Here is a 15,589-nt window from a genome sequence, read left to right as displayed (position 1 = left end):
GGGAGGCCAGAACAGCGCTGGCTTTTGAGGGCAGGGAGGCCCCAGGCTCTTTCCGGGGTGGGGTGACATTCTACCTTCTGCCCTGGATACCGGCTACATGACTGTGGAGTGATGATCATTGACTGATTGGTTGTACTTGAAGGGGTGAGGGGCTCCCCCCGGGCTGGGCTGGTTCTGGGTACCAGGGTGGAGGCAAGGCAGAGCTGCTCTCGGCCTTTGGGGTCTGGTGCAGGTGTGGAGTGACTGCTGTAGCGCTTGCCTTCTGGAGCAAGCTGCCTGCTTCTCCTACAGGTTTCCTGGCAACCCACATGGGGACCCCAGTCACATCGACTTCGAGGCAAGAGACATCTTTCGGCCAGAGTTATCTGCTTTAGGTTGTAAGTTTAGATTGACTCAAAGCAGTAAAAATAACCTAAATTGATCTATTTTAAACGCTGGTAGATCTGTGAACACTTTCACATATGTGCAACGTGTCCTGGCCAGACGTGAGCCATTTGGTGCTATTGGGAAATAAATAGCAGTAGGTAAAGCTGATGGGAAGAGGCAAGGAAACAATGTTTAGGACACAGGTTCTGAGACCTCCAGAAAGGAGAGGGCTCTGAACCTGTAAACACTGGCAAATCCCTCGCAGCCTGCCCTTCTACTTTCCAAGCTGTGGGACTCGCCCTGCTCTCCCCGCAGGGCCCCACCTGCGATGGCTTAGCAGGGACCCAACACTCTGTCAAGACATCACCAGGTCCTCAGCTGAGGTCCTCCCAGTGAGTTTGGAGGTGATGCTCCTGTCCTGTCACAGGAGCATCTTAGTTGGGCCGGCGACTCACCAGTTTCAGGGTCGGGCTTTGTGTGGGTGCAGGGCGCCAGCTCCTGAGCTGTACCCGGGGCGGGGAATCAGGCTCTTTTTTGTGGGGAACTCGCTCCCCGTGAAGGTGCCACTGCCCTGGGGCCTCGCTGCCAGGGCCTCGGTAAAGCACCCCAGTCAGTCAGCACCCTCGGCCGTGGCGGGCTGGAGACAGGCTGGGGATACACATTTACCCACGCTTCTTTAGAAGAACATCAGAAGGTCTGCGCCTTCAGGCGACCCGTGAAAGGGCAGCTTAAAAGGGACTGCCTGACTGGAGTTGGCGAGCCAGACTTTCCCGGCTCGTGGAGCATGAGCCCACATCTGCATCCTGGCAGTAGGGACATTTCAGAGACCCTGGAGGAGGACGCCTGAAGGGGCTGCATGACTGACGTGCAGGACAGCTCGGGGTTGCAGGGACATGCCAGCCCCATCGGCCGACTCTGATCTCGGTCCTTAGAAACGGCCAGCCCTCCCTCAGGCTTGAAGGCCCTGTCTTAGCCCGGGGTAAGCAGCGGCTTCACGGGCTGTGATCACTGTAGTCGCCGGGCCATGCTCTTGGGTTGATGGCTCCGTGCGTGTTGTGTGGAGTCCTAGAGGGTGTTCTTTTGGGTTCCATGGTTTATAGCAAAGCTGGTTGTGACAGTGATGTGGGGCTGGGGGCCGGACCCTTGGCTGCCCCATGACCCTGCCTCCCACTGCCCCTTCCCCGGGAAGATTCTAGTACCTTGAACAGCACTTGTTTCTGACTTTGAACAAGGGCTCTGGTTTGAAGAAACGGAAGCCTGCTGCCGGGCCAGTCCATAGAGGCATTGTTGGCACTTCCCAGAGTGCTGGGGTGCCCTGGAAGCCAGGCTGCTGAGGCTCCGTGGGGACACTTCACATTACGCCCTGTGTGAGCCACTCACAGCAGCTCTGGCACGACCACGGCCAGCCTGCAAGCCCTCCACCCTGCCACCCCACCCCTGGGGTGAAGCCACACCACGCCGCAGAACCCTCACCGGCAAGTTCATCTCCTATCCGAGATGTGGCTGGTGGGCCACCGGTTACAGTTCAGGATAAGAGAAGCCCAGACTTCAAAAACAAACTTATGGTTACCAAAGGGGAAACTTGTGATGAAGAGAGGGATAAATTTGGAGTTTAGGATTAACATACACACACTGAGTTGTGGCATGCGTGCTCAATTGTGTCCAGCTCTTTGCAACCCCATGGACTGTAGCCCGCCAGGCTCCTCTGTCCATGGGATTCTCCAGGCAAGAATACTGGAGTGGGTTGCCACGCCCTCCTCCAGGGGATCTTTCTGACCCAGGGATTGAACTTGTGTCTCCTGCATTGGCAGGTGGATTCTTTACTGCTGGGCCATCGAGGAAGCCTGCACACACTGCTGCTGCTGCTGCTGCTAAGTCACTTCAGTCGTGTCCGACTCCACCAAATTTAAAGTGATTGGAAGCTTTCCTCATGGTCCGGTGGTTATACGGGGGGTGTGGGTTCAGTCCCTGCAGCTAAGATCCCATATGCCTCACGACCAAAAAAACAAAGCATAAAACAGAAACAATATTGTAAAAACTTCAATAAAGACTTTAAAAATGATCTACATAGAAAAAGTCTTTTAAAAAATAATCAACAGGAACCTATTGTATAGCACAGGGAACTCTACTCAGTATTCTGTAATGACCTATATGGGAAAATAATATGAACAAGAAAGAATATATGTAATAACTGGATCACTTTACTGGACACCTGAAACTAACACATTAAAATCAACTATACGCCAATGAAATTAAAAAAAAAAAAAGCTAAACAGAGACAGGAGTAAAGCATTCACAAACTTCCACAGCAATTTGGCAGAGTGGTTTTATGTGTACTGAATCTAACGATAAAAAGTTATGACTTATTTTTTTTCTAGCTCATTTTTTTCCTGGTAATTTATTTCTACTAGATTTTATAAGCTGGCAATTGGACGGGATTCTGGTTTTATGATCTGGGGGGCTATTTATTATGGCGAATTTCTGAGAGCAGTCTTTCTCTCCTTTGTGACTGAAGGACTGTAGCCTTGCCTTCTCTGGCTCCTTCCCTGCCCCTCTTACAAGCTTGCATTTCAATATGGGGTATTTTTTGTGGATTTGAATAGGAAAATCTCACTGACATAGATATTCATGAAAGGCAGTCTTATTTCCATATGAATGCAAGCAGGCAGGCACCTCGGGCAGGCTGTCTGCAGGATACTATCTCAGCTACTGCTCCGGGTGAAATGATGATGCATTTTCTTATTGAAATCATATACTTTTTTCCTTAAAGGTCAGGACGAACTGTTCCATTCACAGGTAGAGGATGGCTCAGCTAAACTGCTTTAAGAAATAGTGTGTGTACACGTCCTTCTCTAAAGGGGCCGTCAAGGGCACTGTCTTCTGTCCCTCGGCAGGCTCAGGAGGCCGCCCTTCTTCCTTCATGGGTCATGGAAGATTTTCTTCTAACACCTTAGTCTCCCGAGTTGGGAAAAACAGTGACCGCGTCCTCAAAACTTCCTGTTGCTGAACCGTAGCAGAGGATGGTTATTCTTCGGGGAAGGTGCAGAAATGAATTGGGTCAACTCGAGACCTCATCTGGCTGTCTGACCAGCTCAGGCCCCAGAGAGAACTGTGCTCTGAGGTGAGGGCAGTGGGTTCCAGATTTTATTAGAAAAGAATTCCCTGGGCATCACTTAACGGCACGATTATATCAGTCTCATCTCTCCCTTGTTTATGCAATTTAGTGTCTAAAGAAGGACAGGGGCTGTGTGGCAGCAAGGGGGCCTGCAGTCTGCAGGGCGCAGAAAACTCAGGCAGCTGCGATTCCTGGAGACCAGTCAGGAGGGGAGGGTGTTTATAGCCCAGGCCAGGGAGGGAGGACAAGAAGGCTATGCCCTGGGCTTGCGGGCCAGAGGCAGAGGAGGAGACGGGATGGGAAGAGCGGAGGAGAGAAGGATGTGCGGAGTGAACTGTGCACAGAACTGTATGGAATCCACTTTTTGTTGCTGTTCAGTTGCCCAGTTGTGTCCGACTCTTTACCATGCCACGGACTGCAGCACACCAGGCTACCCATCCTTCACTGTCTCCTGGAGTTGCCTCAAATTCATATCCATTGCGTCTGTGAGGCCATCCAACCGTCTCATCCTCTGTCATCCCCTTCTCCTCCTGCCTTCAGTCTTTCTCAGCAGCAGTGCCTTTCCCAATGAATCAGCTCTTTGCATTAGGTGGCCAAAGTACTGGAGTTTCAGCTTCAGCATCAGTCCTTCCAGTGAACACTCAGGACTGATTTCCTTTAGGATTGACTGGTTGGATCACCTTACAGCCCAAGGGACTCTCAAGAGTCTTCTAACATTTTAACAAATGGGAATTTTATCTTTCCTAGAAGGAAACTTTCCAAGTGTGTAAATTTTGTTAATAAAATAGCAAACCTTCTTGTGAGGTTTTGATAATAAAATAATAATAATAAATAGTGATAATAAAATAGCAAACCTCTGCGTTCAGAAGAGCCCTCACCTTGCCTGCCCTTCCCTGGAGAGTGGGTCCATGTGTAGACTGGGGGCTGACCCTGAGCAAGGTTGATACTGACCAGGGTTCTTGGCCTCCCATGATCAATACAAATTGACTAGAGGCCAGACAAGAAACTCAGGCAAGGCTTTGTTGGAGCCCCTGCTTCAGCAGTGGGAAGTGAGAACAGTACTGTTACCTGCTTGCTTGCTGCTTCCTTATTTGGGGTGAGGGGAGGGGGGAGGGGTGTGTCCAGGGCTCAGGCTGGAGGGGTGGCTTAGGTGCCTTGCTCACCCCTTAGGTGGTGTTGAATGCGGCGGGAGGGGGGGATGCTCAATCCTTCTTTTGCTCCCTGCTTTTCAGAAGTGGCAGTTGGGTTTTTTGGCCCCAGCTGTCACGCACACAGTTACTTTTAGTCCCTTGCAGTTTCTCTGTGTTGTTGCTGGAGAAGAGGCTCGCCCAGGTGCAAGCTGTGCAGCAAAGGGTCCCAGGTCCCAGCCTGCCTCGGGGTGACCCCTTCTCTGCTGGAAACAGTCTCCGCTTCCAGCTGCAAAACCACAGACTGAAGCCAACCCTGAGAAAACCAAGGGCACGCGCTCTTCCCGGAAGTTTTCTGTTTTGAATATAATGGCGATGGGAGCAGAAATAACCAACATTCTGCCTGAGTTTTTTTTTTTTTTTTAAACATTTTATTTCAAAGGGCAACAACTGAGGAAACAAGTGGCCAGAGAACAACCAGAGCTTGTCTTAATAAATAACAAGGCGCCACTTGCATCTCCTAAGCTTCTATAACACCTCACACATTTCAATAAATAAATCCGCTCCAGTGCTGAGTCTCCAAGAACAGGCCCAGGTCTGCAGTGTTGGGGGAGCACAGAGGGCTGGGCGGAGGGATCGGCCAATCCCAGCCCCAGGCCTGGCCTCACTGTCCTCCTGGCAATCACTCATGGGGCCAGTGACGTCATGGCCCTTGGGGTTCCAGTGACAGGAACCTCCGGGGTTCCGTGGTGGTCCTCCAGCCTGTCCGAAGGCTCTGATGGTGGACCACAGTCCACCCTGGACCATTTTCAGGTGGGTGAAGAGCAGGAAGAAGCGCTGGGGACATCCTTGGTCTGAGCTCCGCGCTGCTGTGAACGCAGGTGTCAGCTCTGTCCTTGCAGAGGCGTCTCCCACCACCTGCAGCGTCCTTAGTGTCCCCCGGTGCGTTCCTGTCATCAGAGCTCCACCTGCTCCGACATCAGTGCTGTAATACCTGAGAGAGACCAGGGCTGGCCTGGGTGCCACACCAGTCCTGGCCACCGTCATTCTGGACGTGGAGCGGCTGCCCAGCGCCTGGGAGGTGTCTGCTTGAGGGGCTCAGTGGTGGCAGCCAGCACTGCCCATGGGCTCCCCTCCTGTGGCCCGAACCCCACGGCCTGGCTGACACGGTACCAGGAATGCTCAAGGTGGCTTGTGTGTCTTTTCCAGGTGAATGTGCAAAAGGCAAGGGTAAAATCATTCTTTTCAACACAGGATCCTTTATTTGAACTTTTTCTTGAAAAACAGTTTGTGAAGGATGGGCCCAGCCCTCCTTCATGGGACTCGAGGGCTCAGTGCTCCTTAAACCTGGAAGAGGAGGAAGAAAAAGCCGCTGGTCACCTGGCCCGCAGCACTCAATTCACAGCCAAAGAGCAGAGCCCAGGTGCCCGCTTCTCCCCCTCTGCAGGGGACTCCTGAGGCCTCCCTTTCCCCTGGCCTTGGGGAGCGGGGAGGGGACAGGACATAGGAAGGGGGCAGAGCCACGCAGAGCCCGGGAGCTGCTGTTTGTCCCAAAGCTGCAGCCCAAAGAGAAGAACTGAATCAACTCCCCATACATTTTTTCACTCTATTTTGAGAAAAGATTTACCTGGATCGCATCCCCACCAGGTATTCATTAGGAAAGGAGAAATGAGAGTGAGTATGGTGTAGAGTGCCAGGGACCACGGGTGAGGTGTGGCCCCTCAGGAGAAGCTGGGGTGGCAGTGGACAGTAAGTGATGGGCATGGGTGGGGCACGGGGGGAGACACTTACGGAACCTGGTTTCCTGTCGCCGACCCTGGGCAGCTCAGCTCCTTGTGTATGAGGCGAATCAGAAACTGTAAGTGCCCAGAGCAAAGAGAAGACCACATTATTGCTGGGAGACCCTGGGCGGGTGCCCTGCTGTCACTGGGGAGGAGCTGGCACAGCCATTCCCCACTCTGCCAGTTCCCCTGCCCAACAAGCTCGGCATTCGAGTTTCAGTTCGTCATTCTGTGATTTCCCATGTCACAAGATGAGGGCGGGGGGCTGCCTCGTGCCTCTGAATGTAAAATTCTAAAGCAGAGCAGCGGGCACCCCCGACCCCCACCTCAGGCACAACTGCCTGCAGGCCTGGTCTCAGGGCAGGGCTGCTGGGCTGCTGGGCTGCTGGGCTGCTGGTCATATAGTCCCGTGCCTCATGGTGGAGGCCGTGCTCCTGGGAATAAGGCCCTTAGGCCAGATTTCAGCCAGAAGGACATTTGTTTTAACGAAACTAGATTAGTCATAAAATATCCAAGGGAAAAAAGGGAGCTAGTCTTTCCTAAGCGCTGTGCACCCCCACCCCCCGGGAGGAACCCCCACGATGTGAGTTGCTCAGGGCTGCGAGAGGGGCTCCTGAGGAAGTCCTGGCTCTTGTGGCCCCTCCTCTAGGGAAGCCACAGGTGCTCTGGGCCCAGGAGGCCCCGGCAGTTGGGGATGCTGGAGGCGCTTTGGAGGGGCTCCTTCAATAAAACGCGAGCTGCCAAGTACCAAGTCTACCGGCAGACTCTGGGAGCAGAAGATTCAGGAAGGAGCTTAAGTCATGCCTCGTATGGTGGCCGTGCAGGTTGAAGATAACAGGTGTTTCTCCTCGAGGACCAACCTACACACGGGGCTCCTGGGATCTCGGTGGCTGAGCCAGAGGGTGGGGATTTGACAGATGCTCAGAGCAGTGTGGGTGGCTACGTCACACTCCGGCTAAAGACACCGATCCTGTGAACTTGAACCTCTAGACCCCACGGTCTAGCATTGCCTTGCTGAGTTTGAGCTGGAGTCTCCTCAATATGAATTCCATGTCCAATATGTGCAAAACTGTATCAGGGAGGGCCCATGACCACAGAAAGCAAATCCTTAAGAGGAAGGAGATGAGGAAGGACCCTTGAGTGTTTTCTCTGGGGCAGGGTGCCCTGTGAGCCACAGCGACAATTCTGAAGGGCAAACACCAGCTTCTCAGGACAAAAGTGGCCTCTGTGTGCAATGCCCGCAGTGAGTGGACCTGCCAGGCCCAGAGCCCACCTGGGTGGCCACAGCCCCATGGGACCAAAGTTGGAGAGTGAGGAGTAGGCCCAAGGCTTGGGGAGCACAGCCCCCAGGTGTAAGTGCAGCTGGACAGTCCTCAGGCCCCCAGGATGACACTGCGGCCCAGCCTCAGACCTGCAAGGAGGGGAAACTGGCCTGTGGACCCGCAAAGAGAGGAGGTGCATCTGGTCTTTAAGGCTGAAGACTTGTCCTCAGTGAGCTGCCCAGCCACCTGCTGAAGCCCTCTTTCTCTCCTGCAGTGACTTGGCTTTAGTTTCTCATCTAACCTGGCTGGTCCCGCAGCCTCAAAGTTATTATTTGCCTGTCGTGTGTGTGAGTCTCCCCTTTTGTCCTCTCTGCGTTTTGACTTTTCAGGTCTGTCCCTTGTAAACTGGGGTCCGAATTTCCATGCCTGTCTTCCATCTGCAGGTAGGGGTGCATCAGCCAGCCTGCACTTCTGCTTGGATCCTCCCCCAACGTCCCTTGCATCCACCCCATGTCTGTACTTCGTCGCAGGGGCTGCTTCTGTTCTCGGCAGTCTCTTCCTTTAGAGTTCCTCCTGGGCAGCACAGGGCCTCCAGTCTCTGCTCTCCAATATTTTCCATCTCTTCCTGGGCTGCATTCTGGATGATCTCCTTACACCTGCATCTCACCAGTTCTGTCTTTCTTAGCCCTTGTTCTTTTCTTGTGAATTTGGTTTCTTCTTTACCATCTTTAGTAACATTTTCTTGTTTGTTCTTTTTAATCTTTTAAAAATTGAGGTATGATCCCTGGGTTGGGAAGATCCCCAGGAGGAGGGCATGGCAACTCACTCCAGTATTCTTGCCTGGACCATCCCATGGACAGAGGAGCCTGGAGGGCTAAAGTCGGACACGACTGACGCGACTGAGCACGTACGCATACAGCTGATTTACAATGTTGTGCTGGTCTCTGATGCGCAGTACTGTTTATACACATATATTCTTTTTTTATATTCTTCTCCACTATGGTTTATCCCAGAAGACTGAATACAGACAGTTCCCTGTACTATACGGTAGGACCTTGTTGTTTATCTGTCTTCTACATAATAGGTTGCCTCTGCTAATCCCAAACTCCCCATCCTTGAATCCCACCACTCCTCCCGGGCAAACACATGTCTGTAGTCTGTTTCTGTTTCAGAGATAGGTCATTTGTGTTGCATTTTAGATTCCACATATATGTGACATCATATGGTATCTGTCTTTCTCTTTCTCTTTACTTCACTTAGTATGATAATCTTGGTGACTTAGTCGCTAAGTTGTGTCCGACTCTTTGCGACCCCATGGCCTGTAACCCACCAGGCTTCTCTATCCATGGGATTTCCCAGGCAAGAATACCAGAGTGGGTTGAACCTAGGTCTCCTGCATTGCAGGCAGATTCTTTGCCAACTGAGCCACCAGGGAAATGCTAAATATGTTTATTTTTAGTTTGTCTGGTAACCCTTCTACCTGTGTTTTTTTTGGGGGAGGTCTGTCTGTTGTGCCTGTCACCCCATCACAGCAGACCATTTCCTACTGTTTCCTGATTTGGGGTATGAGCATGTCTGCAGCGGGGTGATGGCTGTGGGACTCCATGCCACTGGGGTGAGGTTTATCCCTTTCAGTTGATTTGGGACCAGTTTTACTCACTTTTTGTAATATTCACTTTTTCAGTATTTTAATACTCATTTTTTACTCATTTTTTGTAATATTACATTCTCATTGTGTAATACTGGGCTTCCCTGGTGGCTCAGACAGTAAAGCGTCTGCCTGCAATGTGGGAGACCTGGCTTCAATTCCTGGATTGGGAAGATCCCCTGGAGAAGGAAATGGCAACCCACTCCAGCACCCTTGCCTGGAAAATCCCATGGATGGAGGAGCCTGATAAGCTACAGTCCATGGGGTCGCAAAGAGTTGGACACGACTGAGTGACTTCACTTATTGTGTAATATTTACACAATATAAGTTAAAAAGTTGAAGGTTACTGTAGCCTTCAACTAAAGGTTAACTTTCAGCCTCCAGGAAGATTTCTGCCCAGTTTGGTGGGCAGGCTACGAGGCCGCAGATCCTGGTTCTCTCCTGCACCAGTGTGCGTGTTTATGCTTTCACTGCACCCAGAGCTCCCTGAGGGCCCGGGCTTGAGGAGGGGGTCTGCACTTCCAGCTCCCTGTCCTGGGCCGGCCCCGCACCTGAGGCTGGGGACGGTGGTGGGGGAGGTATAACCGCCCAGCATCAGTTTGGGTACAAATTTCATGTAGCCTCTACATCTCTGGGTCCTGGGGATGTCCCTTCCTTTCTTGCGAGTTTTGTTGTGCAGCAAAAGGAAGTTTGATGGATATATACACGTTATTTCTGAAATAGAAGAATATTCTGTCTTTAAATAGCCATAATTATGAAAGTTTCACTGCTACCTGGCAGAAATGATCTGGGGCGGGGGGATCAATAACTGAGGAACTGCGTGGGGGAAAGGTCAGGGCACAGGGTGGGACTCGGCGCACCGTCCCCTTTAATCCCCACAACAACACAGTAATCCTGTTCCTGGTGTCCCCGTGCTGCCCACTTCACAGGTGGACGCTTTGGAGCAGAGGGGCTCAGGAACCACCCAAGTCATACACGAGCCCAGCCACTCACAGCTGACGGGCTCAGGATCCGAGGCCAGGGAGCCCCTGCTTGTGACCTCTCGCCCATCCTGCTGGAAACTACCTGCTGCTGCTCTGGACACATCAAAGCCAGAGGGAGAAAGAGCCCTGGCCCAGGAGCCTGAGGGATCCATCACCGGCCCAGAGTCCCCTAGAAGCGGCGGGAGTCCTCAGGAAAAAAGCGTCCCCAGTGTTCGACCATAACAACCACAGAGACACTTGTGAAAGCCTTGGAGGAAAGGCGAGGCGACTCACCAGTAAGGCACAGGCGTCTGCGAACATGAGCATGTAGAACACGTTGTTCCATCCTGATGGGGAGATGAGCCCTGCCAGCAGCGGGCCCAGCGCTGCTCCTGGAATGAGGAAATGGACATACATGGTGTGTGCAGAGGACCCTGGACCGCAACCACCCAAATACCCAGGCCCAGTAAACAAGGGAGTCCTCAACACCTTATTCGTAATTAAAACACACACACACACCCACACACACACATTAAGGGGACTTCCCTGTGGTCCACTGGTTAAGACTCTGTGCTTCCATTGCAGGGGCACAGGTTCCATCCCTGGTTGGAGAACTAAGATCCTTCACACCGCCCCCTCCCTCACAACAGCAGGAATGCTGGGGCACACCCCCATGGGTACTGGGGGTCTCCTCCTCCAGACCCCACTCAGACCCCATAGACCAACAGTTTGTACACTCCCCCATGCCTGCTGCGCAGAAAAGCCTTTAAATGAGTGATTAAGCTCTGTCTTAAACATCAACATGTTTAAGAGGGGACAGTCAAGGTTCACTCGTATCAGAGGAAAGCCTCGACCTGAAAGAAAACAATCTGGTTCAAGGGGAATGTGGAAGAAATAAACCAGGGAGAAAAAGATTCCTAGGAAAGCGTGTCACACCCACGAGAACCACAGAGAATGAAATTGAAATGTGTGAAACCCCTGTGTCCACGTCTGAAAACCCCCAGCACCAGAAACTGCCCAGGATTCAATTTCATAGCACTGCGTCCACGAAGAAAGAACAGGTGGGATTAAAAGGGCAGAATGACACCAACAAATAGAACTCCGTGATGGTGAAAATAAAAAGTTGAGTGCAGAAGTGCGAAAGGAAAGCCAAGAGCATCTCTGAGAAGATGGAGGAAAAGAACAAAGACACAGGCAGACAAAGAGAAGAGAGAACTGAAGGATGACTGCAGAAAACATTGACCGGTAAGTTTTCCAGGAAGACAAACAGTGGAGGAAACTCGTCAAAGAGAAAACACAGCCCAATTTCCCAGGGATCAAGGGCATCCGTTTCCAGGCTGCATGGGTCCTGGGTGCCCAGGGCACAGGGGTGGGAGCAGGGATGCAGAGAGATACAGGGAGCTGGGGACCTCTGAGGGGGAAGACCAGAGGTCAGAGGTGGAGTTCTTGCTAAGGTGACAAGAGGCTTTCCTCTGGTGATGCCAGAGCTAGAAGACACTGACTCCAGAGAAAATTCTGGAGGGGGACGTGGGCGGGGGACTATCATTTTGCATTTAGTAGAGTTCCTAAGTTTAGATATTTTCTTAGATAGTTTCTAAGTTTAGACTTAGGATGGTTTCTAAGGCTACCTGGCTTCTCAAGTGACATCATGTGTTACTTCGAGAAAATAAAAATGAACCTAAAGAACGTCAGGGCTCTAAAGAATTGCACAAACATATAGAAACAACCAGCTTGCAGCCCCTGGGGTGCAGCGCTCAGCACTGTGAACACATCACACACATCAGCTGGAGTCCCTGGAACCTTCAGCTCTGGTGAACTGCAAGAAGGTGTTCCGCTCATTAGGCTTCCCCGACGGCTCAGCGGCTAAAGAGACCGCCAGTGACGCAGGTGATACAGTGGACCCGGGTTCGATCCCTGGGCCGGGAATGTCTCCTGGAGGAGGAACTGGAAACCCACTCCAGTATTCTTGCCTGGAAAATTCCATGGACAGAGGAGCCTGGTGGCTATAGGCCATGCGGCCGCAAAGAGTCGGACATGACTGGGCAGGCTAGCACTTTCGGCTCATTTATAATCAGTCAAACTCTGCCTCCAAAGGAACCAACATTTACGACATTTAACAAACATATCGGGGCATACGCCCTTGAGAATCGGAATTTTGCTGAAACTGTGTGTTCCCACTTGAGCCTTGCTCGGCTTTGGTGTCCTTGGGCAGCACTTAAGCAGAGAAACAACGAGACACACGCAGCAGCGGACGAGCCTGCACGCCGTTTCCATGGCGACCACCTCCGGGTCCTCATGCACTGGGGCTGGCACAGCCCGGGGGAGTTCAAGTCCAGCCAGATCCTGACGCACGGGTGGGAGTGATGACTCTGGATGGTCAACACTGAACACAGAGGAGCGTAGAGGTCGAGAAGGTCTGTCGAGAAGGTCTGAGTCGCCCCCTGCCGTCCTTCCGTGGGGGTGGGAGGAGTTCACAGTTTCTCCTGTGGCTCAGAGCTGCCCTCAGGCATAGATGCTGAGCCTCCACCCTGGGCCAAGGACTTCTTCTTCCCTCTTGTTTTGGGAAGGAAATCAAGAAATAGGTGGCCTTCCAGCTGCTTCATCATTTCCTCTTTTTCAACCCCTCATCTTCTGCTTTAAAATCAGACAGCACTGCCAGCTGAGCTCTGTTTGCTTTCAGAAAAGGGTGTCACAGTGGTAGCCAGGGATGGACTCAGACAGAGGGCTCTGCAGACAGGAGGTGGGAGGATGCTGCTGGGTTGCTCAGCCCCTGAGAACTGCGCTCGGCCCAGGAGTCTCCCAATGACCTCACATCTTCCAGGCTGCAGAAGCTTTTCATGTTCTGCGAGAGCCGGGATAGCAGGCTGGTGGGCCACGGACATCTGTCACATGACACGACCCTGCCCCCACAGCCCTTTCCCCAGACTTGTCCCAAAGGCTACAAGAGGAGCCCCCAAAGGGAATGGTCTCCCCGCAGACACCAGAGTGGTGACCACTGTCATATGTGGCAGGAGTAGGAGCTGGGGGGCCCTATCCCCATGAGCCGTGAGGGCTGAGGGGGGCCCCGGCCCCTGTCCCCTGAGCCCTCCCTTGCAAACCCAGTAGCCTGGATGGGAGACCTTCTCCGTACCCCCCCTCCCCCAGGCCTATCTCTGATCTCCTGCCTTAGAGCCACCCAGCAATGCCCTCCTTGCCCACTCACTGAGCAGGAGCAGCATGGAGAGGACAGTACAGAGCAGACAGTGGACGGGGCCCCGGAGGAGGGTAGGCCAGGAGAGAGGCCCTGAGTCTGGGTGGGGGGGGGTCTGCAGGCCCCAGACAAGGTGGGCCGAGGAGAGGCCAGTGTTTGGCGGAGCTATGTTCACAGAGCCACCTTCATCCAGCAAACGCTTGGTCTACTGCTAGAGGGTGTTCCAGGCCCCCAGGGCCTGCCCCACCTGGCCTGCCCTCTCTCTCACTGCCCCCCTAGCATCAGGCACCTGTGGTGGGAAGCAACATGCCAGGATGCAACCTGAGACCTCCTGGAGAAGCCATGAGGGCCACACCAGCCCACCTCCCGCCTCCATTTCCAGGGTCTGCAGAGCACAGGTGGCTTCGGGGTCTCGGCAGGAGTGGCCCCAGAGCGCGAGCTCCCCAGCTGAGCCTCAGGAAAGTTCAAGGACATCCCTGTCAGCCTCCTGACTCGGATCAGGACAGGCTTGCTGTCACCAAGTCCCATGCGCCCAGCTCACAGGGGCCAGGGGCTTGTTTTGCCCCCTTTCTTTCCTCAGAACACGCTGCTGTGTTCTCTCCAAGACCCCTGACAGGGCTGGTGACACTCGTCTCATGAGCTTTGGGACCCACAGCTCACCTGTCATTTACCTTTCAGTAAGATTCTATCCGAAGTTGGCTTAAAGCTCAACATTCAGAAGACTAAAATCACAGCATCTGGTCCCATCACTTCATGGGAAATAGATGGGGAAAAAGTTTGGGCTCCAAAATCACTGCAGATGGTGATTGCAGCCATGAAATTAAAAGACGCTTACTCCTTGGAAGGAAAGTTATGACCAACCTAGACAGCATATTAAAAAGCGGAGACATTACTTTGCCAACAAAGGTCCGTCTAGTCAAGGCTGTGGTTTTTCCAGTGGTCATGTATGGGTGTGAGAGTTGGACTGTGAAGAAAGCTGAGTGCCGAAGAACTGATGCTTTTGAACTGTGGTGTTGGAGAAGACTCTTGAGAGTCCCTTGGACTGCAAGGAGATCCAACCAGTCCATTCTGAAGGAGATCAGCCCTGGGATTTCTTTGGAAGGACTGATGCTGAAGCTGAAGCTCCAATACTTTGGCCACCTCATGTGAAGAGTTGACTCATTGGAAAAGACTCTGATGTTAGGAGGGATTGGGGGCAGGAGGAGAAGGGGACGACAGAGGATGAGATGGCTAGATGGCATCACCGACTCGTTGGATGTGAGTCTGAATAAACTCCAGGAGTTGGTGATGGATAGGGAGGCCTGGCGTGCTGTGATTCATGGGGTCGCAAAGAGTTGGACACGACTGAGCGACTGAACCAAACTGAGCTGAAGATTCTATCCGAGCTTCCCGAGTGGCGCTACTGGTAAAGAACCTGCTTGTCAATGCAGGAGATGTAAAAGAGAAACACAGGCTCGAATCCTGGGTTGAGAAGATCCCCTAGAGGAGGGCAGGCTACCCACTCCAGTATTCTTGCCTGGAGAATCCCCATGGACAGAGAAGCCCGGCGGGCTATAGTCCATACGGTCGCAAAGAGTCAGACACAACTGAAGTGACTTAGCCCACATGCACTCATGCAAGAGTTCTATCCCCCTTGAAATGACAGTGATAAACAGTCAGCAGACCAGAGGCCTGTGGGCCAGTTTTCCCACTGCTGGCTTGGAGGAAAACCTGGAGCAATGTCCTCTCACGTTGAAGAAACCTTGACCCACCAGCCACACACCACGTCTCCTCTGGGAGCCTCCCATCAAAGACGGTTGGCAGGGCCAGCTGCTCACTTTCCAGGGCTTGCATGTGCTTTGGATCTGCTCATGTTTTAAGGAGGACTGAGACTTTCCTGGTGGTCCAGTGGTTAAAACTCCACACTCCCAATGCAGAGGGCCCAAGTTCAATTTCTGGTCAGGGAACTAGATGCCACAACCAGATGCTGTAACTAAAGACCCTGCATGCCACAACTAACACCTGGCACAGCCAAACAAATAAATATTAAAAAAATAAATAAATAAAAGAAGAAGGCCAGCTGATCCTGATAACACAAAAGCAGTTGGAATCCTGGGCGTCTGCTAGCTAGATGTGATGTCATGGTTTCCCCCCGGACC

At 52.6% G+C, this 15,589-nt stretch overlaps 1 protein-coding gene across 1 annotated transcript in view; it reads right to left on the bottom strand.

Moving 5' to 3' along the window:
* Positions 1 to 5,160: 5,160 nt before the first annotated feature.
* The window catches only part of SLC37A1 (solute carrier family 37 member 1), a 48,392-nt gene continuing 37,963 nt past the window's right edge, over positions 5,161 to 15,589 (bottom strand). The window contains exons 16-18 of the mRNA XM_068969459.1: positions 10,556 to 10,653; positions 6,400 to 6,464; positions 5,161 to 5,955 (exon numbers count right to left, since the gene is read on the bottom strand). Of these exons, the coding sequence (XP_068825560.1) occupies positions 5,940 to 5,955; positions 6,400 to 6,464; positions 10,556 to 10,653 (179 nt within the window). The 3' untranslated portion in view covers positions 5,161 to 5,939. The remainder of the gene's footprint in view (positions 5,956 to 6,399; positions 6,465 to 10,555; positions 10,654 to 15,589) is intronic.

Source organism: Capricornis sumatraensis, chromosome 1, assembly GCF_032405125.1.
Source record: "Capricornis sumatraensis isolate serow.1 chromosome 1, serow.2, whole genome shotgun sequence".
In the NCBI taxonomy this organism is placed as follows: domain Eukaryota; kingdom Metazoa; phylum Chordata; class Mammalia; order Artiodactyla; family Bovidae; genus Capricornis; species Capricornis sumatraensis.
Note: the sequence above shows the minus strand (reverse complement) of the source record. Positions and strands in the feature narration are given on the sequence as shown.